This window comes from Lampris incognitus, chromosome 10, assembly GCF_029633865.1.
Source record: "Lampris incognitus isolate fLamInc1 chromosome 10, fLamInc1.hap2, whole genome shotgun sequence".
Classification (NCBI taxonomy): Eukaryota; Metazoa; Chordata; class Actinopteri; order Lampriformes; family Lampridae; genus Lampris; species Lampris incognitus.
This window is the reverse complement of record NC_079220.1, coordinates 30031020-30049460: the sequence shown is the minus strand read 5'-3', so window position 1 is coordinate 30049460 and position 18441 is coordinate 30031020. Positions and strand designations below refer to the sequence as shown.

At 45.3% G+C, this 18441-nt stretch overlaps 1 protein-coding gene across 1 annotated transcript in view; it reads left to right on the top strand.

Annotated features, from left to right (window-relative positions):
* LOC130119790 (disintegrin and metalloproteinase domain-containing protein 11-like) overlaps positions 1-18441 on the top strand; it is a 36141-nt gene that overhangs the window by 10054 nt on the left and 7646 nt on the right. Inside the window, exons 5-15 of the mRNA XM_056288386.1 lie at positions 857-923; positions 5485-5567; positions 5790-5853; positions 5964-6024; positions 6579-6763; positions 8140-8211; positions 8483-8649; positions 8803-8887; positions 8999-9089; positions 12788-12839; positions 13759-13858. Coding sequence (XP_056144361.1) covers positions 857-923; positions 5485-5567; positions 5790-5853; positions 5964-6024; positions 6579-6763; positions 8140-8211; positions 8483-8649; positions 8803-8887; positions 8999-9089; positions 12788-12839; positions 13759-13858 — 1027 coding nt within the window. The remainder of the gene's footprint in view (positions 1-856; positions 924-5484; positions 5568-5789; positions 5854-5963; positions 6025-6578; positions 6764-8139; positions 8212-8482; positions 8650-8802; positions 8888-8998; positions 9090-12787; positions 12840-13758; positions 13859-18441) is intronic.

Sequence of the window (18441 nt, the reverse complement as noted above, 5' to 3'; positions counted from 1 at the left end):
ATATATGGCAAGATGTGAACTAGACTATTACCAATGTGAGAACACACACACACACACACACACACACACACACACACACACACGGGTAAACAGCACAGAGGCTGTTAATACAGATGACCTCCCAAGAGAAGAGAAAGACAGACCTGGATTATGATGACATCATTACTGATGAGGTTCCAGGGCGTAAACAACTTTCTATACACCTATCAAAGCAAGTAGCTGTACTATTTAATTATGAAAAGAATACACTGTTATTCTTTGCACTGTCCATCTAGAGAGAGCAAGAGAGGGAGAGAGACAGGAAGAGAGAGAGAGAGGGGGGGATTTGCAGACAAAGGGATTTGCTGCACTAACCAATAAGGTTTTGCAGCTTCAAGCTAGCATAGATGTTTCTAGGCTGCTACTAACCACAGCTTGTCACTTAGCGCTAGTGGGTATTTTCACATAGGCAGTTTCTTAAAGCCCCTTTCACACTGGCCACAAAACCCCGCAAAAAAACATGCTATTGTCCGCCTTTGGTCAATGTAAAAAGGCGGATGTTAGCGGGTTTTTTTTTTTTGGCCAGTGTGAAAGGGCATATATGAGATCTAAATCCCCATAAACACAGATATCACATCTTTCCACCTTCAGAGGCTTCCAAACGAAGTTCCACTCATTTAAAAGCGCAAGGAAGTGTTGGTATGATTCACCCACCAAACTGATGAATGTGATCACCCTCCTGGTCGAGAAGATTTCAGACGACACATTCTGAGTGATTTTATGAGCTACACTTAACGAGAGAGAGGAAACTTCTCGAGTACGGCTTAATGAGAGAAATGTGTAAGATGTATATTCAAGGTCTTTTCTCTCTTTGTAGTCACCTTCTGTCCTCCGAATACGTGGAACGGCACTTTAACGAAGATGGCAAACCTTCACAGTCTATGGTAAGACTATATGTGTGTCTCATAATATAATACATGATAATACACACACCAGGGGCGGAGCGTGGGTCTCAGCACAAATGGGGCGGAGCTTCTCGATGAGCCCTTGTGATAGTCATTTTAAAATTCAAAAACTGTAAACTAGCGGACATCTCATCCTATCCAGCAAACAACACAAATGGTCACCTATTGAGCCAAGCAGCCTACATGTCTAAGAAAGAATAGAAAAGCCACTTTTGTCAGACAAACCTGTTCAGAAGCTTGTTCTGTAGAACAAAAAAAAAGTGTTGCCAGTCGCGCTCAAATATTTATGCAGAGGACAGGCGCCCGACCCTCCCAATTGACGCGTATACCAGGCTGGGTTGAAGCGGCGTCTGTCCTTGTCGTATGGAAAAAAGTTATACGTATCCTTAAAACCAGGCTGACAAGGGCCATCAGAGCTCGGATAACTTCGGGGGTGAGAGGGCAGTTCTTGAAAAGGTCCGGGTCCGTCGGATACGCCTCTTGGCATAAAATGTTAGTTCCGAAGTTACCGCCAGCTGACCCGGGTCCGGTGCTGTCAGAGGCGGGTGGATCTCCGGGAGGGGTAACGCTGCCATCGCTGCTACTGGAAGCACTAACGTAACTGTCCTCTGATGCTGGCGGCTCTCCGGGCTGTAACGACAACGTTAGTGTTGTGTTTGGGCGGGGTTGTTGCTGGTCCTCTGGTCTTTGATCAGTGACAGTGTTGCTAATGCTAACGTTACTGCTATTGCTAGCCTCGTCGTCAGTCGTCAGATCCACCCGATCTTCGCGGTTGTCCTGAGAGGTCGCCACTGACTGAGATGAAAAATAATTTGTAAGAGGACGACACGACGCAATTAGCTTCTTCTTCTTACTTTCTTGCTTCTTGCGTTTGAATGAGCCTGATTCATTATTTTTCTTCTCCATTTTGAAGTTCCCTCAAATTCATTCATAAAACTGTCCAGTTCTGTCAAGTGTAAAAACGCTTACTCACTCCCCATTCTGGCATTGTGGCGCAGTTATACCTCACAACCAATCAGCTGGATCACAGCTTCGACGCATTCACGAATAGTCGTAAAAAAGGCTATAGCCTTTATAGGGGCCGTTAATATCTATGTATAGGGGCCCCGTACTGCACTGTATTTTTTATCATTAGCCGACTTTACGAATGTGTCACTGAATGCGTTGGAGTCCCGAGACCCGGTGCGTTCACGGACGCTCGTAAACTCGGCAACAGAGCTCCAAACGGGGCCCCCCGACCTTGTGGGCCCTGGGGCGACCACCCCCATGCGCCCCGCTCTGGCTCCGCCACAGACACACACTCATGCTTACATACACACACACACAAACACACACTCATACACAAATGTAGTAGCGTTAAATTAGAATATATAGAGGAAGGTGAGTGGGCCAAAATAAGTAAACAGAATAATAACATCAATGGTTATAATGGTTGTAATAATAATAAAATTAGATAATTAGATATGATAAATCGTCAAGACAGGTCCACCGGTCATAGAACCAGTACCAGGGGGCAAACAGGCACCGCATAGGCTCACCCATCGTCCGCCTACCCCACAACCGTCCACTGCAGAGCATATTGGTTATGATGAGGTACCTGAGTTTGTACCTGCACACGTGCATATACAATCAAGCAACACAAAAGCACAAAAACACATACACTACCCAAACAGCAATGTTTGAGCAACATTCCCAACAATGATTTGAAATGTTTTGCACCATTTAATCAGATCACATCCCTCTGTCTCACCCCAATATCCTGGTTTACTTGGAAATACGTCACATTACGGCGCAGTGGTTAGCGTGGTCGCCTCACAGCAAGAAGGTCCTGGGTTCGAGCCCCGGGTTAGTCCAATCTTGGGGGGTCGTCCCGGGTCGTCCTCTGTGTGGAGTCTGTATGTTCTCCCCGTGTCTGCGTGAGTTTCCTCCGGGTGCTCCGATTTCCTCCCACAGTCCAACGACATGTAGGTCAGGTGAATCGGCCGTTCTAAATTGTCCCTAGGTGTGTGTGTGTGGGGGGGGGCCCTTTGATGGGGGGCCCTTTGATGGACTGGTAGCCTGTCCAGGGTGTCTCCCCGCCTGCTGCTCAATGACTGCTGGGATAGGCTCCAGCATCCCGCAACCCTGAGAGCAGGATAAGCGGTTTGCACAGTAGATGTATTCCATTTTATCTTCCTTTTTTATCTTCACTCATGCTGCTTTATATTGATTTTATTAGCCTCTTTTATCTATTTTTGGGAAGTGCTTTGTTCTCTCTGTTTTAAACGTGCTATATAACTGCCATTACTGTGTGTCATACAGGCATGTTCATGTCCATCAATAAATTGGATGCATTCCTTACTGTTGCCGCCTCTCAGAGGACTGTGGAACAAGGCACTGACTGCCTGTAGTGCAAGGCCAGCTCAGGAGGGAATTGTCCAAAGATAAGAGAAAATGGTTGAAAGTCGTGGCGTCTAATGTGAGACACCGGGAGGAATGTCACTGCATTCTGCTAGCCAGAAGGGACAGATAGTGATTTAAAAAAAAATCATTGTACTAATGTGCTGCAAAGTGCCCTACTGCACCCCACACCCCACCAGCACCCAGTGTCCCCACCCATTCTCATGACCAACTCTCTCTCTCTCTCGCTCTCGCTCTCTCTCTCTCTCTCTCTCTTCTCCTGGCCAATGGGGAGCTTGTTTCCATAGCAACGAGTCAGCTCAGCGGTGTCATTAAGTTCTTGGCAGAGTAGAGAATGAAAGAAGACCATGAGGGGAGGGTAGAGGACAGAAAGAGAGGGGAGGAGGCAAAACAGGAGTAAATTGCATTTAATACAAAGGCAGAGTGGACCTTCGCACCATAGTTTGTCAGCTTGAGTGTGTCTGTTGGTACATGCCCACAGCCTTTTGCACGCACAGGCTTGTGGGTGTGTGTGTGTTTTTATGTGAGCTGTTGGTTTGCTCTAAAAGCGGTGGGTGGGAGAGGGGGGCTTGCAGCGGATAGAAACGAGTAGTCAGACCAGACTGCAGCTCAGCTGGATGAGGCCTCACGCGGATGCCCACTGCTCCAGGACATGGCATGCTGCATTCAGGACAGAGCGAGCGTCAGCCGTGCTGGCAGTGATGGCGACAGTTGTCTGCCCAACACATATCTCTGCTGTCAAGTGGCACCTTTTATTGCCTTTCAAAGTGCTCAGTGGTCATTAACCCATGCTGTTGTGTGTGTGTGTGTGGGGGGGGGGGGATCAGAAGCCCTGCTGAGTTCAATTTAGTTCAGGTGATTGAAGGTTGCTCACCTTTCTCAAATGCCCTGCAGTTCATCTTAATGGGTCTGACCTACATTGTGAAAAATATGAAGCGTAATTTGGTCTGGTTTTCAGTCCTGTAATAGTTCTTCATAGAACAAGTGAATAATTCTGCCAGTGAATTGAAATATTTCATTACTGTCATATCAATGTTGCTCAAGGTAAGAGCATTCTTGTAGACAAGTTGTTTGGAACGAAAACAGTGGAATTATCTTGTGTCATGAAGATTTTTGTCCACTTGTTTTAAGAAAGGTGGCACGGTGGTGCAGTGGTTAGCACGGTCACCTCACAGCAAGAAGGTCCTGGGTTTGAGCCCCGAGGTAGTCCAACCTTGCGGGTCGTCCCGGGTCGTCTTCTGTGTGGAGTTTGCATGTTCTTCGCATTTCTGTGTGGGTTTCCTCCGGGTGCTCCGGTTTCCTCCCACAGTCCAAAGACATGTAGGTCAGGTGAATCAGCCATACTGAATTGTCCCTGGGTATAAATGTGCGTGTGTGTCAGCCCTGTGATGGCCTGGCGGTCTGTCCAGGGTGTCTCCCCGCGTGCTGACCAATGACTGCTGGGATAGGCTCCAGCATCCCCATGACCCTGTGAGCAGGATAAGCGGTTTAGATAATGGATGGATTGATGGATGGATGTTTTAAGACAGAGAAAATGAAAACGCAGTTAGGGCTAGGCTTTGCCTTCTTTTTGCGGAATAGTGCAGAATAGTTTTTGCAGACTAGTGAAGACAAAGCCTTCAATCCAAAGTTGCTGGGATAGTTAAGGATGACGTTAGATGCTGGAAGTTACAGGGAAGAGAAAAGTAGATTTTTTTTTAAATTTACAGTCCTCGCTGTACTTCTGTACGGTAGCTCTACTGCTGTGGGAAGACACAGTGTGCCCACAGCAGTACTGATCCATGTTTCCCCACACTATGGCAGTTTGAACCCGGGTGAGTGGTGGTTAACTGAAGAGCTCCTGCAGCACACACCCCACCTCCACTGTCGGCAGAAGCAGTTTTGAATGGCAGCGTGCACATGACACAAGTAGGTCACAAACTGTGCCATCCTTGGCGTTCTGGGATGAGGGGGTGGGTGGCTAATACAGAGGAAGGTGCATTTGAAGAGGTTTTCAGAAGCTTTCCTGGGTGTTGGGACAAAAGGATGAAACAAATAAACCACTTGAATGCACTTTCAGAGCCATTAGTGATTATGCTAATTGTGTCAGTGGTAGTCGTCGAGTGTGACAGCAACGTACTTGTGTGCTTTGGGTCTGCAGGGAGGAGAGCACTGCTACTACCAGGGGAGGTTGAGAGGTCTACCAGAGTCTTGGGCAGCTCTCTCCACCTGCCATGGTCTTTGGTGAGCCTCTAACATCCCTCACTTTACAATTACCTCCTGCTCACAATGGATAGAAACTGCGGCAACGGCCAGGGGGACAAACAATACTTATTAACCTTTACATGCTCACCAGGCAATGTGATGTGAATACAGCTGTTGATATATGTGACTTGCCTTTAAACTGTCATGGTGAACCTGGTTTGTTTTGTCCTGGCTTCTGTGTGCTCTCTGTCTCCATATTAGTGGCATGTTCTCAGATGGTTTTTTCTCCTACGGGATTGAGCCTATTCTCAACGGGAGCAGTCAGGTAAGAGGTTGCCGCGGGAAATGTGCAGTAGAGTTAAGATCTTTGTGGGCTAGTGGTATTGAAAGCAAAAAAATAAATCAGCCTTATTTGTATTATGCATTCTGCTCTAGGATGACGGTGCTCACTTGATCCGCAGGATGCCTGATATTAGACTGTCCCCCGACTGCCCAGGTAAAAAAAACCCAAAAAAGCCATTAAATAATTTGATACCAAATCTAAAGGTATCTCAAATGAAGAACTTTTCCCTGCTTGTATCTCACCCTGCAACGTCTACCTCAAAACGCTCCGGGCAGGGGCGTCTGGGTAGTGTGGCGGTCAATTCGGTTGCCTAGTTCAAATCCCACCCGCAGACACGGAAGCCGGATGTGCGTATGTGTCCTGTCGCTGTACTAGTGCCTACTCTGATCGGTCAGGGCGCCTGTTCAGAGGGGAGTGGGAGCTGGGGGGAATAGTGTGATCCTCCCATGCGCTACGTCCCCTTGGTGAAACTCCTCACTGTCAGGCGAAAAAAGCGGCTGGTGACTCCGCATATATCGGAGGAGACCTGTGGTATTCTGCAGCCCTCCCCGGATCGACAGAGGGGGTGGATCAGCGACCGGGACGGCCCAGAAGAGCAGGGTAATTGGACAATTACAGAGAGGGAAAAAAAGGGGGGGGGGTCCAAAAAAAAAATTCCAGCTAGCATTACAGCATGTGGGTAAATGCAGCTTGATGCCTGTGTCCAGACTGTGCCGAAGACAGCCGGTGGGATCGTCACAGCGGAGGTGATGGTGATGATGACAGACCAAATCAAATGAAGGAGCAGCAGGCCACTGGGGGATTGAGGCGATCTAAGAGATATGTCCGCAGGCCCTCTGTTCAGACTGAGACCAAATATATCGAACTGATGGTGGTCAACGACTACGAGATGGTGAGATAACCCTCTTATCAGTTGTCAGCACGTCTGGGTGTGCATGCGTATATCTCTGTGAGCAGAAACGTGTTTTTTTGTGTATGTTTGAAGCTGGTTATGTGAATTTCTGCCCAGTGGCGGGAGACGAAGCAGCACACTGTTTTAGTTGAGAGGGATTCCCAAAATTCTGTTTCATGTTGCTTAAATGATGTAATAAGACAATCGTGGACCATTCTGCACGGCATCTAACACTGACTTGCTTTTTTCTTTTTGTGTATGTGTCTAACTACTGAAATCAAAGCAATCAATTACAAATAAATTGTGTAAATGGGCGCTTTGGATAATGGATGGATGGACGGATGGAAATATAACATACAGGTTTAGATAAATGCTAGTCTGTAAATATGTAAAATGCGGCACTTCCTGTGCACCAGCACACGCTCAGCAATCAACAAATAGGCAAACCAGCAAATCAACAAATTGGCTGCATGGTGGCACAGAGGTTATCGTTGTCACCTCACAGCAAGAAGGTCCTGGGTTCGAACCCCGGGGTTGTCCAACCTTGGGAGTCATCCCAGGTCGTCTTCTGTGTGGAGTGTGCATGTTCTCCCCGTGTCTGCGGTGGGTTTTCCGGGTGCTGCTTGTCCTGTCATTCATTAGCCAGTGGATTATATATATATATATATATATATATATATATATATATATATATATAAATAATCGAGTTACTCAAGTAAATTCTCTATCAATAAAACTACTTGAGCAAGGACATACCATCTCTATCAATAAAACTACTGTATCTGTGTTGATATATATATATATATATATATATATATATATATATCATATATCAACACAGATACAGGAGAAAAAAAGGTTAAATGCATCAGTTTTCCTGTATCTGTGTTGATACAGGAAAACTGATGCATTAAAACTTCTATGTTGATACAGGATTTTTTTCCTGTATCTGTGTTGATATTCCACTCCTCATTAGTTAAGCACTTATAACACCATTGATAGTTTCGGAAAAAAATGCTATATACACACACACACACACACACACACACACACACACACACACACACACACACACATATATATATAAATAACAAGTGATTCAAGTTAATTCTTTAATGGACAGTACAAGCCTGTTTCATGCTATATGCAATTATCAGCTGTCAATCAGCCGATGATTGCATGTATCTGTCAATGTTAATAAACATTGTATCCAGATGACCTTATTCAACCTTCTTTGATTTTCTTTCCTGGATTATTGAGCATGCATAAAGACACTTAAATTCTCCATACCTGCAAATTCACTTGGTGAACAACAGAAATCAGCTGAAGCGATGGCGTTCTGCCTCTCATGCCAGTGAATGTGTGTCTGCCTGCAGTTTGTGCAGCTGCGTCGCTCCAGCAGTCAGACCAAAAACTTTGCCAAAGCGGTGGTCAACATGGCAGACGCGGTAAGTGTCCTTTTTCTCACTCTCCGCCAAACTTTTACACACACACACACACACACACACACACACACACACACACACACACACACACACACACACACACACACACACACACCAAACTGAAGAGAAGTACACTTCCACAGCTGGGAATTGAGCTATCGTGGACAGTGCACACGGTGAATTTTTATGTCCACAAAAATAAATTTTCAAACTACATGCTGTGAGGTGTTCTTGTCAACAAACCAATAGATTGTCGGATATGTTTGGATCCCAGATCTACAAGGAACAGCTGAACACAAGAATCGTGTTAGTTGCCATGGAGACCTGGTCCTCTGAAAATATGATGCCGGTAGTGGTGGACCCTTTGACCACGCTGCAAAACTTCATGAAATACAGGAAGGATAGCATCAAAGAACAGAGTGACGTCGTCCACCTCTTCTCGTAAGGACCCTCGAACCCAACCCCAAACCCCCCTTAACAACAGAATATAAACCCATCAAACACCTTTTGTTGTGTTTAATACTTGTACAGTTTAGTCTTCAATCTCGTGCCTTCTCATTTATTGGCTAACTGATGGTACTGTGTGTTATCCAGGGGGCGTACGTTCCAGAGTAGCCGCAGTGGGACAGCCTACACAGGAGGAGTGTGCTCTCTAACCAGGGGAGGGGGCATCAATGAGGTGAGGAAGATCTGCACATGTCCATCACCCCAGTCAGTGTACCTGCATGTATGGGATATATGTCCTAGTCCCACTGCCAACCAATAGAGTGTCTGAATGGGTCTGTTCCAGTATGGGAATGTCGGTGCCATGGCCATCATGCTGTGCCAGAGTCTCGGCCAGAACATCGGGATGAGGTGGAACAACGTGCGCATGTCAGCAGGTGAGGAACACAATGGAGGAACAACTGATGCAAGGAAATCAGAGAGCACACAAAGAGCAGATTAAAAGAAACGTAATGGCACAATGAGGATGTAGAGGCTCGGACAGATAGATGGGGAGAAGAAGCCATAAAGACAAGGAAGTGGTGAATAAATCAGCAAAGAAAGCAGTGATAAATGCAGATGAGATACAGGATGCGGGGGCCATCAAGGAGGGGGTTGATAGTTACAAGAGGGTTGGGTTGAACAGGGAGACAGCCGGGTGCTGGTATCTCAGCATGGCAGTGCGTTGCGACAGGTTCATCAGTAATTAGAGTTCCATTAGGTGATAAATCACCTGAATATAAGCAAGCTGAGGGGTGGGAGGGTTTGCTGTCAATCAACAATAGGCTGGGTGATGAATGCTAAAGTGCTGCTTGTCCTGTCATTCATTAGCAAGTAGAGCACACAGTTCACTGACCGACAGCCCTTTTCATATTTCTTTTTACTATGTTTTCATACAGCAGCACGGTGGCGCAGTGGTTAGCGCGGTCACCTGACAGCAAGAAGGTCCTGGGTTCGACCCCGGGGTAGTCCAACCTTGGGGGTCGTCCCGGGTCGTCCTCTGTGGAGTTTGCATGTTCTCCCCGTGTCTGTGTGGTTTTCCTCCCACAGTCCTAAGACATGTAGGTCAGGTGAATCGGCCATACTAAATTGCCCGTAGGTGTGTGTGTGTGTGTGTGTGTGTGTGTGTGTGTATGGATGTGTGTGTCGGCCTGTCCAGGGTGTCTCCCCGCCTGCCACCCAATTATTGCTGGGATAGGCTCCAGCATCCCCGCGACCCTGAGAGCAGGATAAGCGGTTCGTATAATGGATCCATCTATTCACCGAACCACTTATCCTGCTGCTGAAAACATCCAAATCTGTCGGGTCCTGGTCCATGGATGCCATTGAAATGCTTTGAGGGTGCTCTGAATACACTAATTGGAATAGTGCAGCTTGCGACTCCCTTGATGAACTCACTGACACAGTGACGTCATACATCAAGTTCTGCGAGGAAATGTGCATCCCTACCAAAGCCGTGACATTGTACAGCAATGAAAAAACACTGGTTCTCCAAAGAATTACACCTCCCACACAAAGAAAAGGACTGGGCATACAAAAACGGAAACAGGGATCAGTACAGAGCAGCCAAGTATAAGTTTTGTGCTGCAATAAGAAAAGCAAAGTCCAGCTAAGCAACAAAACTCAAACAACAATTCTCTTCCAGTAACTCCAGAGCAATACGAAAAAAATTTTAAGGAGATGACACATTACAAAAAAAAACGCCCCTGCTCCCCTCCAGACAATGACCATAACCTCCCAGATAAATGAAACAGGTTTTATGCAAGGTTTGAAAAACCTATTCCACCAGCCATCCCCCCTACTCCATCCAGGAGGATGAGGAGAGAGCAACATTCAAGAGGCTGAACATTAGGAATGCAGCAGGGCAAGATGGCATCAGTCCTGCTTTGTTGAGCCACTGTGCAGCACAATTGGCACCAATATTTTCCACCATATTTAACACCCCTCTAAGCCAATGTACAGTCCCACAGTGCTTCAAACTCTTTACCATCGTTCCTGTGTCCAATTCCTCAAAGATCACCGGACTCAATGACTTCAGACCAGTTGCCCTAACATCTGTGGCCATGAAAGCATTTGAGCGCACCATTCTGTCACGCTTGAAATATTGCACCTCCCCAATGATGGCCCCATATTAACTTGATGGACTCATGTCAAGCCAACCGGTCTGTTGAGGATGCAGTTAGCATAGCCCTGCACCATGCCCTGCAACACCTGGAATCACCAAACACCTATGCATGCACCCTGTTCATAGACTTTTGTTCTGCCTTCAACTCCATCAACCCACTCAAAGTCTTTACCATACTCCTGGATATGAACATTGACCCAGCCATATGCTGCTGGATTCGGAACTTCCTTTGGAACAGGCCACAGAGGGTGAAGGTTAATAACCTAACCCCACACCCTCTTACCCTCAGTACAGGTGCTCCTCAGGGCTGTGTTCTCTCTCCCTGGCTCTTCTCACTTTACACCACCCACTTTACATCCCCGGTTAACTCTGTGAAAATAATAAAATATGCCGATGACACAACCATTGTAGGCCTCGTCTCCAACAATGATGAAACCCAGCACTGCACTGAAGTAGACCAAGCTGTCACATGGTGTGCAAACAACAATCTTCTGCTTAATACAGCCAAAACCCAAGAACTCATTATCGACTTCCGATGCATTCCGAATCCCAAAACACCCATATAAATGAACAGAGACCTCATCACCACCACCGACTCTTTTACAACGGGCAGGCAGATAATCAGGCAGGGGAACAGCAAGCTGATTCGGGCGGTAAGAATGTAATTGATGACAGCTTGGCTGTCCCGAGTGTCAAAACAGATGAAAGGAAAGGAGTAGAGGATAAACCGGCACCAGGGAAAAGCAGCGGAAAAGGGCCAGCAACTGGACCTGACCAAAGTCAGGCTGGTGGTGCGAAGGGGAGCAAGAGTGAGTCGGGCGTTATGGAGAGTGCTGCTGGTGAGGATGAGGTGGAGGAAATGGGGTATGACACTGACTCTGACTGTATCTCTGTTACAGACTCGCAGTCATAAATTGTAGCTCTGTATTCACTTGAGGAAATACATGGTTTTCTAGATGACACCTTTGGAAAATCTATGAAAGTGTCTGAGTATTTTCCAGATACGGAACATTTATATTGAAAGCGCATCAGCTGTGCAGAAATTAGTTGGGTTCGATGTGTTGGATAAAAAAAAAAGTTTCCGTCGTGATGACTGTGTTACACTGGGTGATCTTCCTCTTACTGCTGCTGGAGGAGCCGCTGATTCATGGAGCCAGGCTGGATGTCCACAAATGGTGCTCTCCAGGACTTTTCCCAGAAACTGGTTTCTACCAGGAACATCACCCTGCAGCACATAGTGGCTGCAGCAGGATCAGGACTTGACAACACAGAGGCTGTAGCTCAGCTGCTCAACATGAGGTCTACATGCCGCACAAGAAACTTTTTAAAATTACGAATTGAAAAACTGTCTGAAGAAGAGCTGAAGATGGCGAGGGACTACGACACGCGGGAGCAGAGCATCCACACAGAAATTCCTTTTTTTCAGAACTTAGGGTAGTATCGTGCTTAGTGGGAGTTGATGAAGATCTGGTTCTCTTTTTTTTCTAATTTGTGTAACGAGGGAAAGCCCTGGCTGTATTATTGGCTTTGTTTTATTTTATTTATTTGTTATGTAAATTGTATAAACACAACATCCATTGCACGTTGTCCATCTTGGGAGAGAGATCCCTCCTCTGTTGCTCTCCCTGAAGGTACTTCCTATTTTTTCTCCCTGTTAAAGGTTTTTTAGGAAGTTGTTCCTCATCCGATGCGAGGGTCTAAGGACAGGGTGTTGTGTTGCTGCAAACCCCCCTGAGGCGAATTTGTGTTTTGTTATGTTGGGCTATTTAAGTTTGAAATTCTGTTTGTTGTTACAAATACTTATTTAGACTACTCGATGGTCTTTTTTTTTCTCCTGAAATTGTTTTCTTTGTGTGAGCTGGATTATAAAGAGATGATTATGTTTGGATATCAGCTGCTGGACTGTAATGTAATCAGTATAAATGTACTTTTTTTTTTTACCAACCCCCCCCCCCCCCCCCCCCCCCCCAGGAGACTGCAGGTGTCCAGATTCCTGGCTGGGCTGCATCATGGAGGACACTGGGTAGATGTCACTCACACACACACACACACACACACACACACACACACACACACACACACACACACACACACACACACACACACACACCAATGTCCACACATACACCCACAGAGGGGGTTCTTGAGCCATTTGATGTTACTGAATGAGAATCAGAATATGTTTTTACTGGCCAAGTGACATTGCATATACAAGAATTTTGACGTTGTAGGCCACATTATGGGCAAAAAGAAGTTTGTGAAAGAAAGAAGATAAAACGGCTACATAAAAAGGGGTAAAAATTGAGGGTGGGTTTCTTCTAAAAAGTTTTAGCTCTTGATGAGTATTGCACTTGTAAGATCCCCTGTAGCCAGAAACATACAGCGGTTTGGAGAATGGAGACAAAATATATAGAAACTGTCGCGCCAGTAGCTGACAGCAGGGCTGTTCCCTGTCAGTCTAAAGGCTGTTGTTATTATTATCATTATTGCTCCATTCATTTCACCCAATTAAACGATTGAACAGACTCACTACTTCATTTGCTCCATTATTGGATTTGACTTTCACTCTGGTCTCAATAAACCAAGTCAGAAATCATGCAGCTATTGGATGTGTTAAATGTTTTGCTGGAACATCAAACCATAGTAGAAAGAATGGTGAATTAAATGCATTTAATATGGTGTGTAATTTGGAGCCAGATGGATCACCACAGATTGTTAATTATCCTCTCTGCAATATCTGAGTACAGATAGAAATATTTATGTCAGATTGTTTAAATAATTGGACAGACAGCCAAAATGGAACTGGCCTCCATCACTGGCACACAAGCATTGTGTTCTCTCTCTCTGTCGTACTGTCTGCCTTTCTGGTCTTCTGTGTCCGTCTGTGTGTGTGTGTGTGTGTGTGTGTGTGTGTGTGTGTGTGTGTGTGTGTGTGTGTGCAGATACTACCTACCCAGAAAGTTCTCTCGCTGCAGTGTGGATGAGTACATCCAGTTCTTACTCCAGGGGGGCGGTAGCTGCCTCTTCAACAAGCCCAACAAGGTGAGCACTGAGCAGTTCTGCAGGATTCAGTGAAGCCTGGCCATGTCTAGCACGGTCAAGTCAAGTCAGTTTTGTTTGTATAGCCCAATAGAGCGGAGCTGAATGCCTCCTAGCACCATCGTTTATAGGCTAATTACCATATTCCAGACGACAAGTCGCATCGGAGTATAAGTGACATTCAGCAAAAAAACAAAAACGTGTTGTTGCAAGGAAAACAACGGGGCCACACGGTGGCGCAATGGTTATAGCGCTATCACCTCGCAGCGTTTTAGATCAATCGCACAAAAAAAAATTTACAATAAGATCTAAGAGGTAAAATCTACCTAAAACGACCATGGACGGTCAACATGACCATCTCGTAATTTGCGCTTGATCGTGCACGTCATGTCACTATGACGTATTTTGGTCGCATCATTTCCTTCACAAAGTTCATTTCTCTGTTCTAGAAAAAATAAAAAATAAAAAACTAGCGTTCTCTGATACAGAGTAATAGTCTAAATTTGATTTTTGATTATTGCCAACATGTCTGGTTACAGACGCTGTTACTGACGCACCATGACTATCACCGACACGTTGCAGTATTTACAGGTGTTAAGACAGCCGCCATTTTAAATTGTTTGAAAAATAGTATTAAAAGTTGTTAAAATTTAAAATTTGGTGTCAGTTAGTTTCATAACAGACATACTAATGAAAACTACTAATAAGACATGTTAGTCCCTAGCTAACGGGTCTGACCCTTTAGCCGAGCGGTTAGTGATGTCGCCTTGTGGTGCAGTATCGAATCCCGCACCAGGCAAGAAAATAACCGGTTACATTGGTGGCAGTGGTGGGATCCGGAATTGTGCAGATCCTCAGAAGTCTCTTCGGAGCGCGGGAATAACAAAGCGCGAGGGCGCGCTTCCGGGGAGGGTGACGACTGTAAACTACTAATAAGACACGTTAGTCCCTAGCTAACGGGTCTGACCCTTTAGCCGAGCGGTTAGTGATGTCGCCTTGTGGTGCAGTACACCCCGTATCGAATCCCGCACCGGGCAAGAAAATAACCGGTTACACTAACATATGCAATGCATTAATATCTTAATTGGGCATTTATCTTAACAGAATATAGAGTTTGAAAACCGCGGCGGTCAAAATGACGGCCCACGATCGTTCTAGTAGTTTTTAAGTTCCGGTCGTTGTTTGGTAATGTTTTAATATTTATTTTCAGTTCTTTTTTAGATTTCAAGTTTTATTTGCCTTGTTACGTTTGTTAGATTAGCAATACGTGCTTTCCGTTTTGTTTTCAGGTAAAATTTTCACTTTTTCTATTTCACTAATTCAAATTCGACTATGTCTCTCTGAAGTTGAAATTGTTTAGAAATAGTATTATAGTTGTTAAAATTTTAATTTTAGTGTCAGTTAGTTTCATAATAGACATACTAACATACAGTGGTGTTTGAAAGTTTGTGAACCCTTCAGAATTTTGTCTATTTCTGCAAAAATATGACCTAAAACATCATCAGATTTTCACACAAGTCCCAAAAGTAGGTAAAGAGAACCCAAGTAAACAAATGAGACACAAATATTATACTTTGTCATTTATTTATTGAGGAAAATGATCCAATATTACATATCTGTGAGTGGCAAAATATGTGAACCTCTAGGATTAGCAGTTAATTTGAAGGTTAGAGTCAGGTGTTTTCAATCAATGGGATGGTAATCAGGTGTGAGTGGGCACCCTGTTTTATTTAAAGAACAGGGCTCTTTCAAAGTCTGATCTTTACAACACATGTTTGTGGAAGTGTGTCATGGCAAGAACAAAGGAGATTTCTGAGGACCTCAGAAAAAGCGTTGTTGATGCTCATCAGGCTGGAAAAGGTTACACAAATTTGGACTCCATCAATCCACAGTCAGACAGATTGTGTACAAATGGAGGAAATTCAAGACCATTGTTACCCTCCCCAGGAGTGGCCGACCATTAAAGATCACTCCAAGAGCAAGGCGTGTAATAGTTGGCCAGGTCACAAAGGAACACAGGGTAACTTCTTAGCAACTAAAAGCCTCTCTCACATTGGCTAATGTTAATGTTCACGAGTCCAGCATCAGGAGAACACTGAACAACAATACTGTGCATGGCAGGGTTGCAAGGAGAAAGCCACTGCTCTCCAAAAAGAACATTGCTGCCCATCTGCAGTTTGCTAAACATCACGTGCACAAGCCAGAAGGCTATTGGAAACATTTTTTATGGACGGATGAGACCAAAATGGAACTTTTTGGTTTAAATGAGAAGTGTTATGTCTGGAGAAAGGAAAACACTGCATTCCAGCATAAGAACCTTATCCCATCTGTGAAACATGGAGGTGGTGGTAGTATCATGGGTTGGACCTGTTTTGCTGCATCTGGGCCAGGACGGCTTGCCATCATTGATGGAACAATGAATTCTGACTTATACCAGTGACTTCTTAAGGGAAGTGTTAGGACATCTGTCCGTGAACTGAATCTCAAGAGAACGTGGGTCATGCAGCAACACAACGACCCTAAGCACACAAGTCGTTCTACCAAAGAATGGTTAAAGAAGAATAAAGTTAATGTTGTGGAATGGCCAAGTCAAAGTCCTGACCTTAATCCAATCAAAATGTTGTGGAAGGACCTGAAGCGAGCAGTTCATGTGAGGAAACCCACCAACACCCCAGGGTTGAAGCTGTTCTGTATGGAGGATTGGGCTAAAGTTCCTCCAAGCCGATGTGCTGGACTGATCCAACATCTACCAGAAACGTGTAGTTGCAGTTATTGCTGCACAAGGGGGGGGGGGGGTCACACAAGATACTGAAAGCAAAGGTTCACATACTTTTGCCACTCACGGATATGTAATACTGGATCATTTTTGTTATGGCAACGGCTGGAGCGGAACCAAAAGAGGCACTTCAGAGGCAACGGAATCTTTAGCCGCCGGGAGGGCGGATTTATTAACAAAATTGAACAAGGAAAAACACAAGAATAAAGTGTATTGTGTGTGTTGCGTTGTTCGTCTTGTTTGCGGGGTGTGTGTCTAAACTATGTGTGATGACCAGCAGGTTGTGTGTCTAGGCTATGTGTAAGTATTTACTCTATGTGTGGTGCGGTATTTAAATGACACCACACGTAGAGTAAGAGTAACATTTGATACTGGACACGCGTCCAATATGAAATGTGCGTGCAGGCAAAGGTGTCCGTGATCAGAGAGAGAGAGTGTGAGTCCTTGAGAGGGCCAAATCCACAAGCCGGGAGTTCCAAGTGAGAGGTTAGGGTCCGTATGAGAGGGCAGAGCTCAAGGGATTCGACTGTCGCTTAGGCACGTTCTGGCTACGACCCAATGGGTTGGCGGGGGGTCTTGTAGCTCGGTGATGAGCTGAGCACTCGCAGGTGTGGTGGTTGTAGATTGTTGACAGGTGCGTTGTTGCTGATTGTGTCTACGCGACGCTCTAAGAGCGCGCGCAGACGTGCCCGGTGTTTCAGAGACAGATGAAGGAGATGTGCTTCGTGACCTCAAAGGGGGCGCCAGAGGGCCGAGCAGGGGGCTGAACCACAACATTTTTCCCCAATAAATAAATTACCAAGTGTAATATTATGTCTCATTTGTTTAATTGGGTTCTCTTTATCTACTTTTATGACCTGTGTGGAAATCTGATGATGTTTTAGGTCATATTTATACAGAAATATAGACAATTCTACAGGGTTCACAAACTTTCAAGTGCCACTGTATGTGATACATTAATGTCAATTGGGTATTTATCTTGAGAGATTTTAGAGTTTAAACACCAGCGGTCATTTTCACCGCCCATGGTCGTTTTAGGTAGGAGTGAAATCCCAGTCGTTCTAGTGTTGAATGCAGAGCGTAATTTCCCCACGGGGATCAGTAAAGTATCTAAAACACAAACAGAAAAACAAAACATTTAAGTCTCTTTGGTGTATAAGTTGTATTTATACGGTGGTACAGTAGTGATGCGCGGGTCAGGGCTTTTCGATATCTGCACCCACCCGACCCGTTATGAGAGCCAATCCGCGCCACTCAACCCACTAAAATATGCGTTAATTAACCACCGGAGCCCGATCCGACCCGCAAACCTTCAGATTTAGCCCAGGCTACAGCAACGTCAACAGTGTTGCACTATTTCGTTTTTGGGCTGTTTGCCCAGCGTAGTACACCGATTGTAAGGTATAGCCTGTTGTATTTATCTCAGCCTGATAGTGTCTGGGTCAAGACTCCTAAATAAGCAGATGAACTGTTCCAAACGGTGTTCTTTATTGTTGAGGAAAACAAGTAACCCTTCATTAAAGACATGAACTCTGTCTCTCTCTCTCTCCCTCGCTCTCACACACACACACACACACACACACACACACTCACAAAAGCCTCTTCTTTCTGACTTCTGACCCCCCCAAAAAAAAGAGTTTTGAGGGTGTAAACAAAAGCTACGGATCACTTAGGGGGGAAAAAAACTTGTAGGTGAAGCCTCAACACTCTAAAGCACATGTATTGACCAAAACCACGATCGCAAATTGATGATAGTGTATGTGTACAATCACGGATGTGTGGACCGCTGCCACCAAATGTAGCAGGAGAA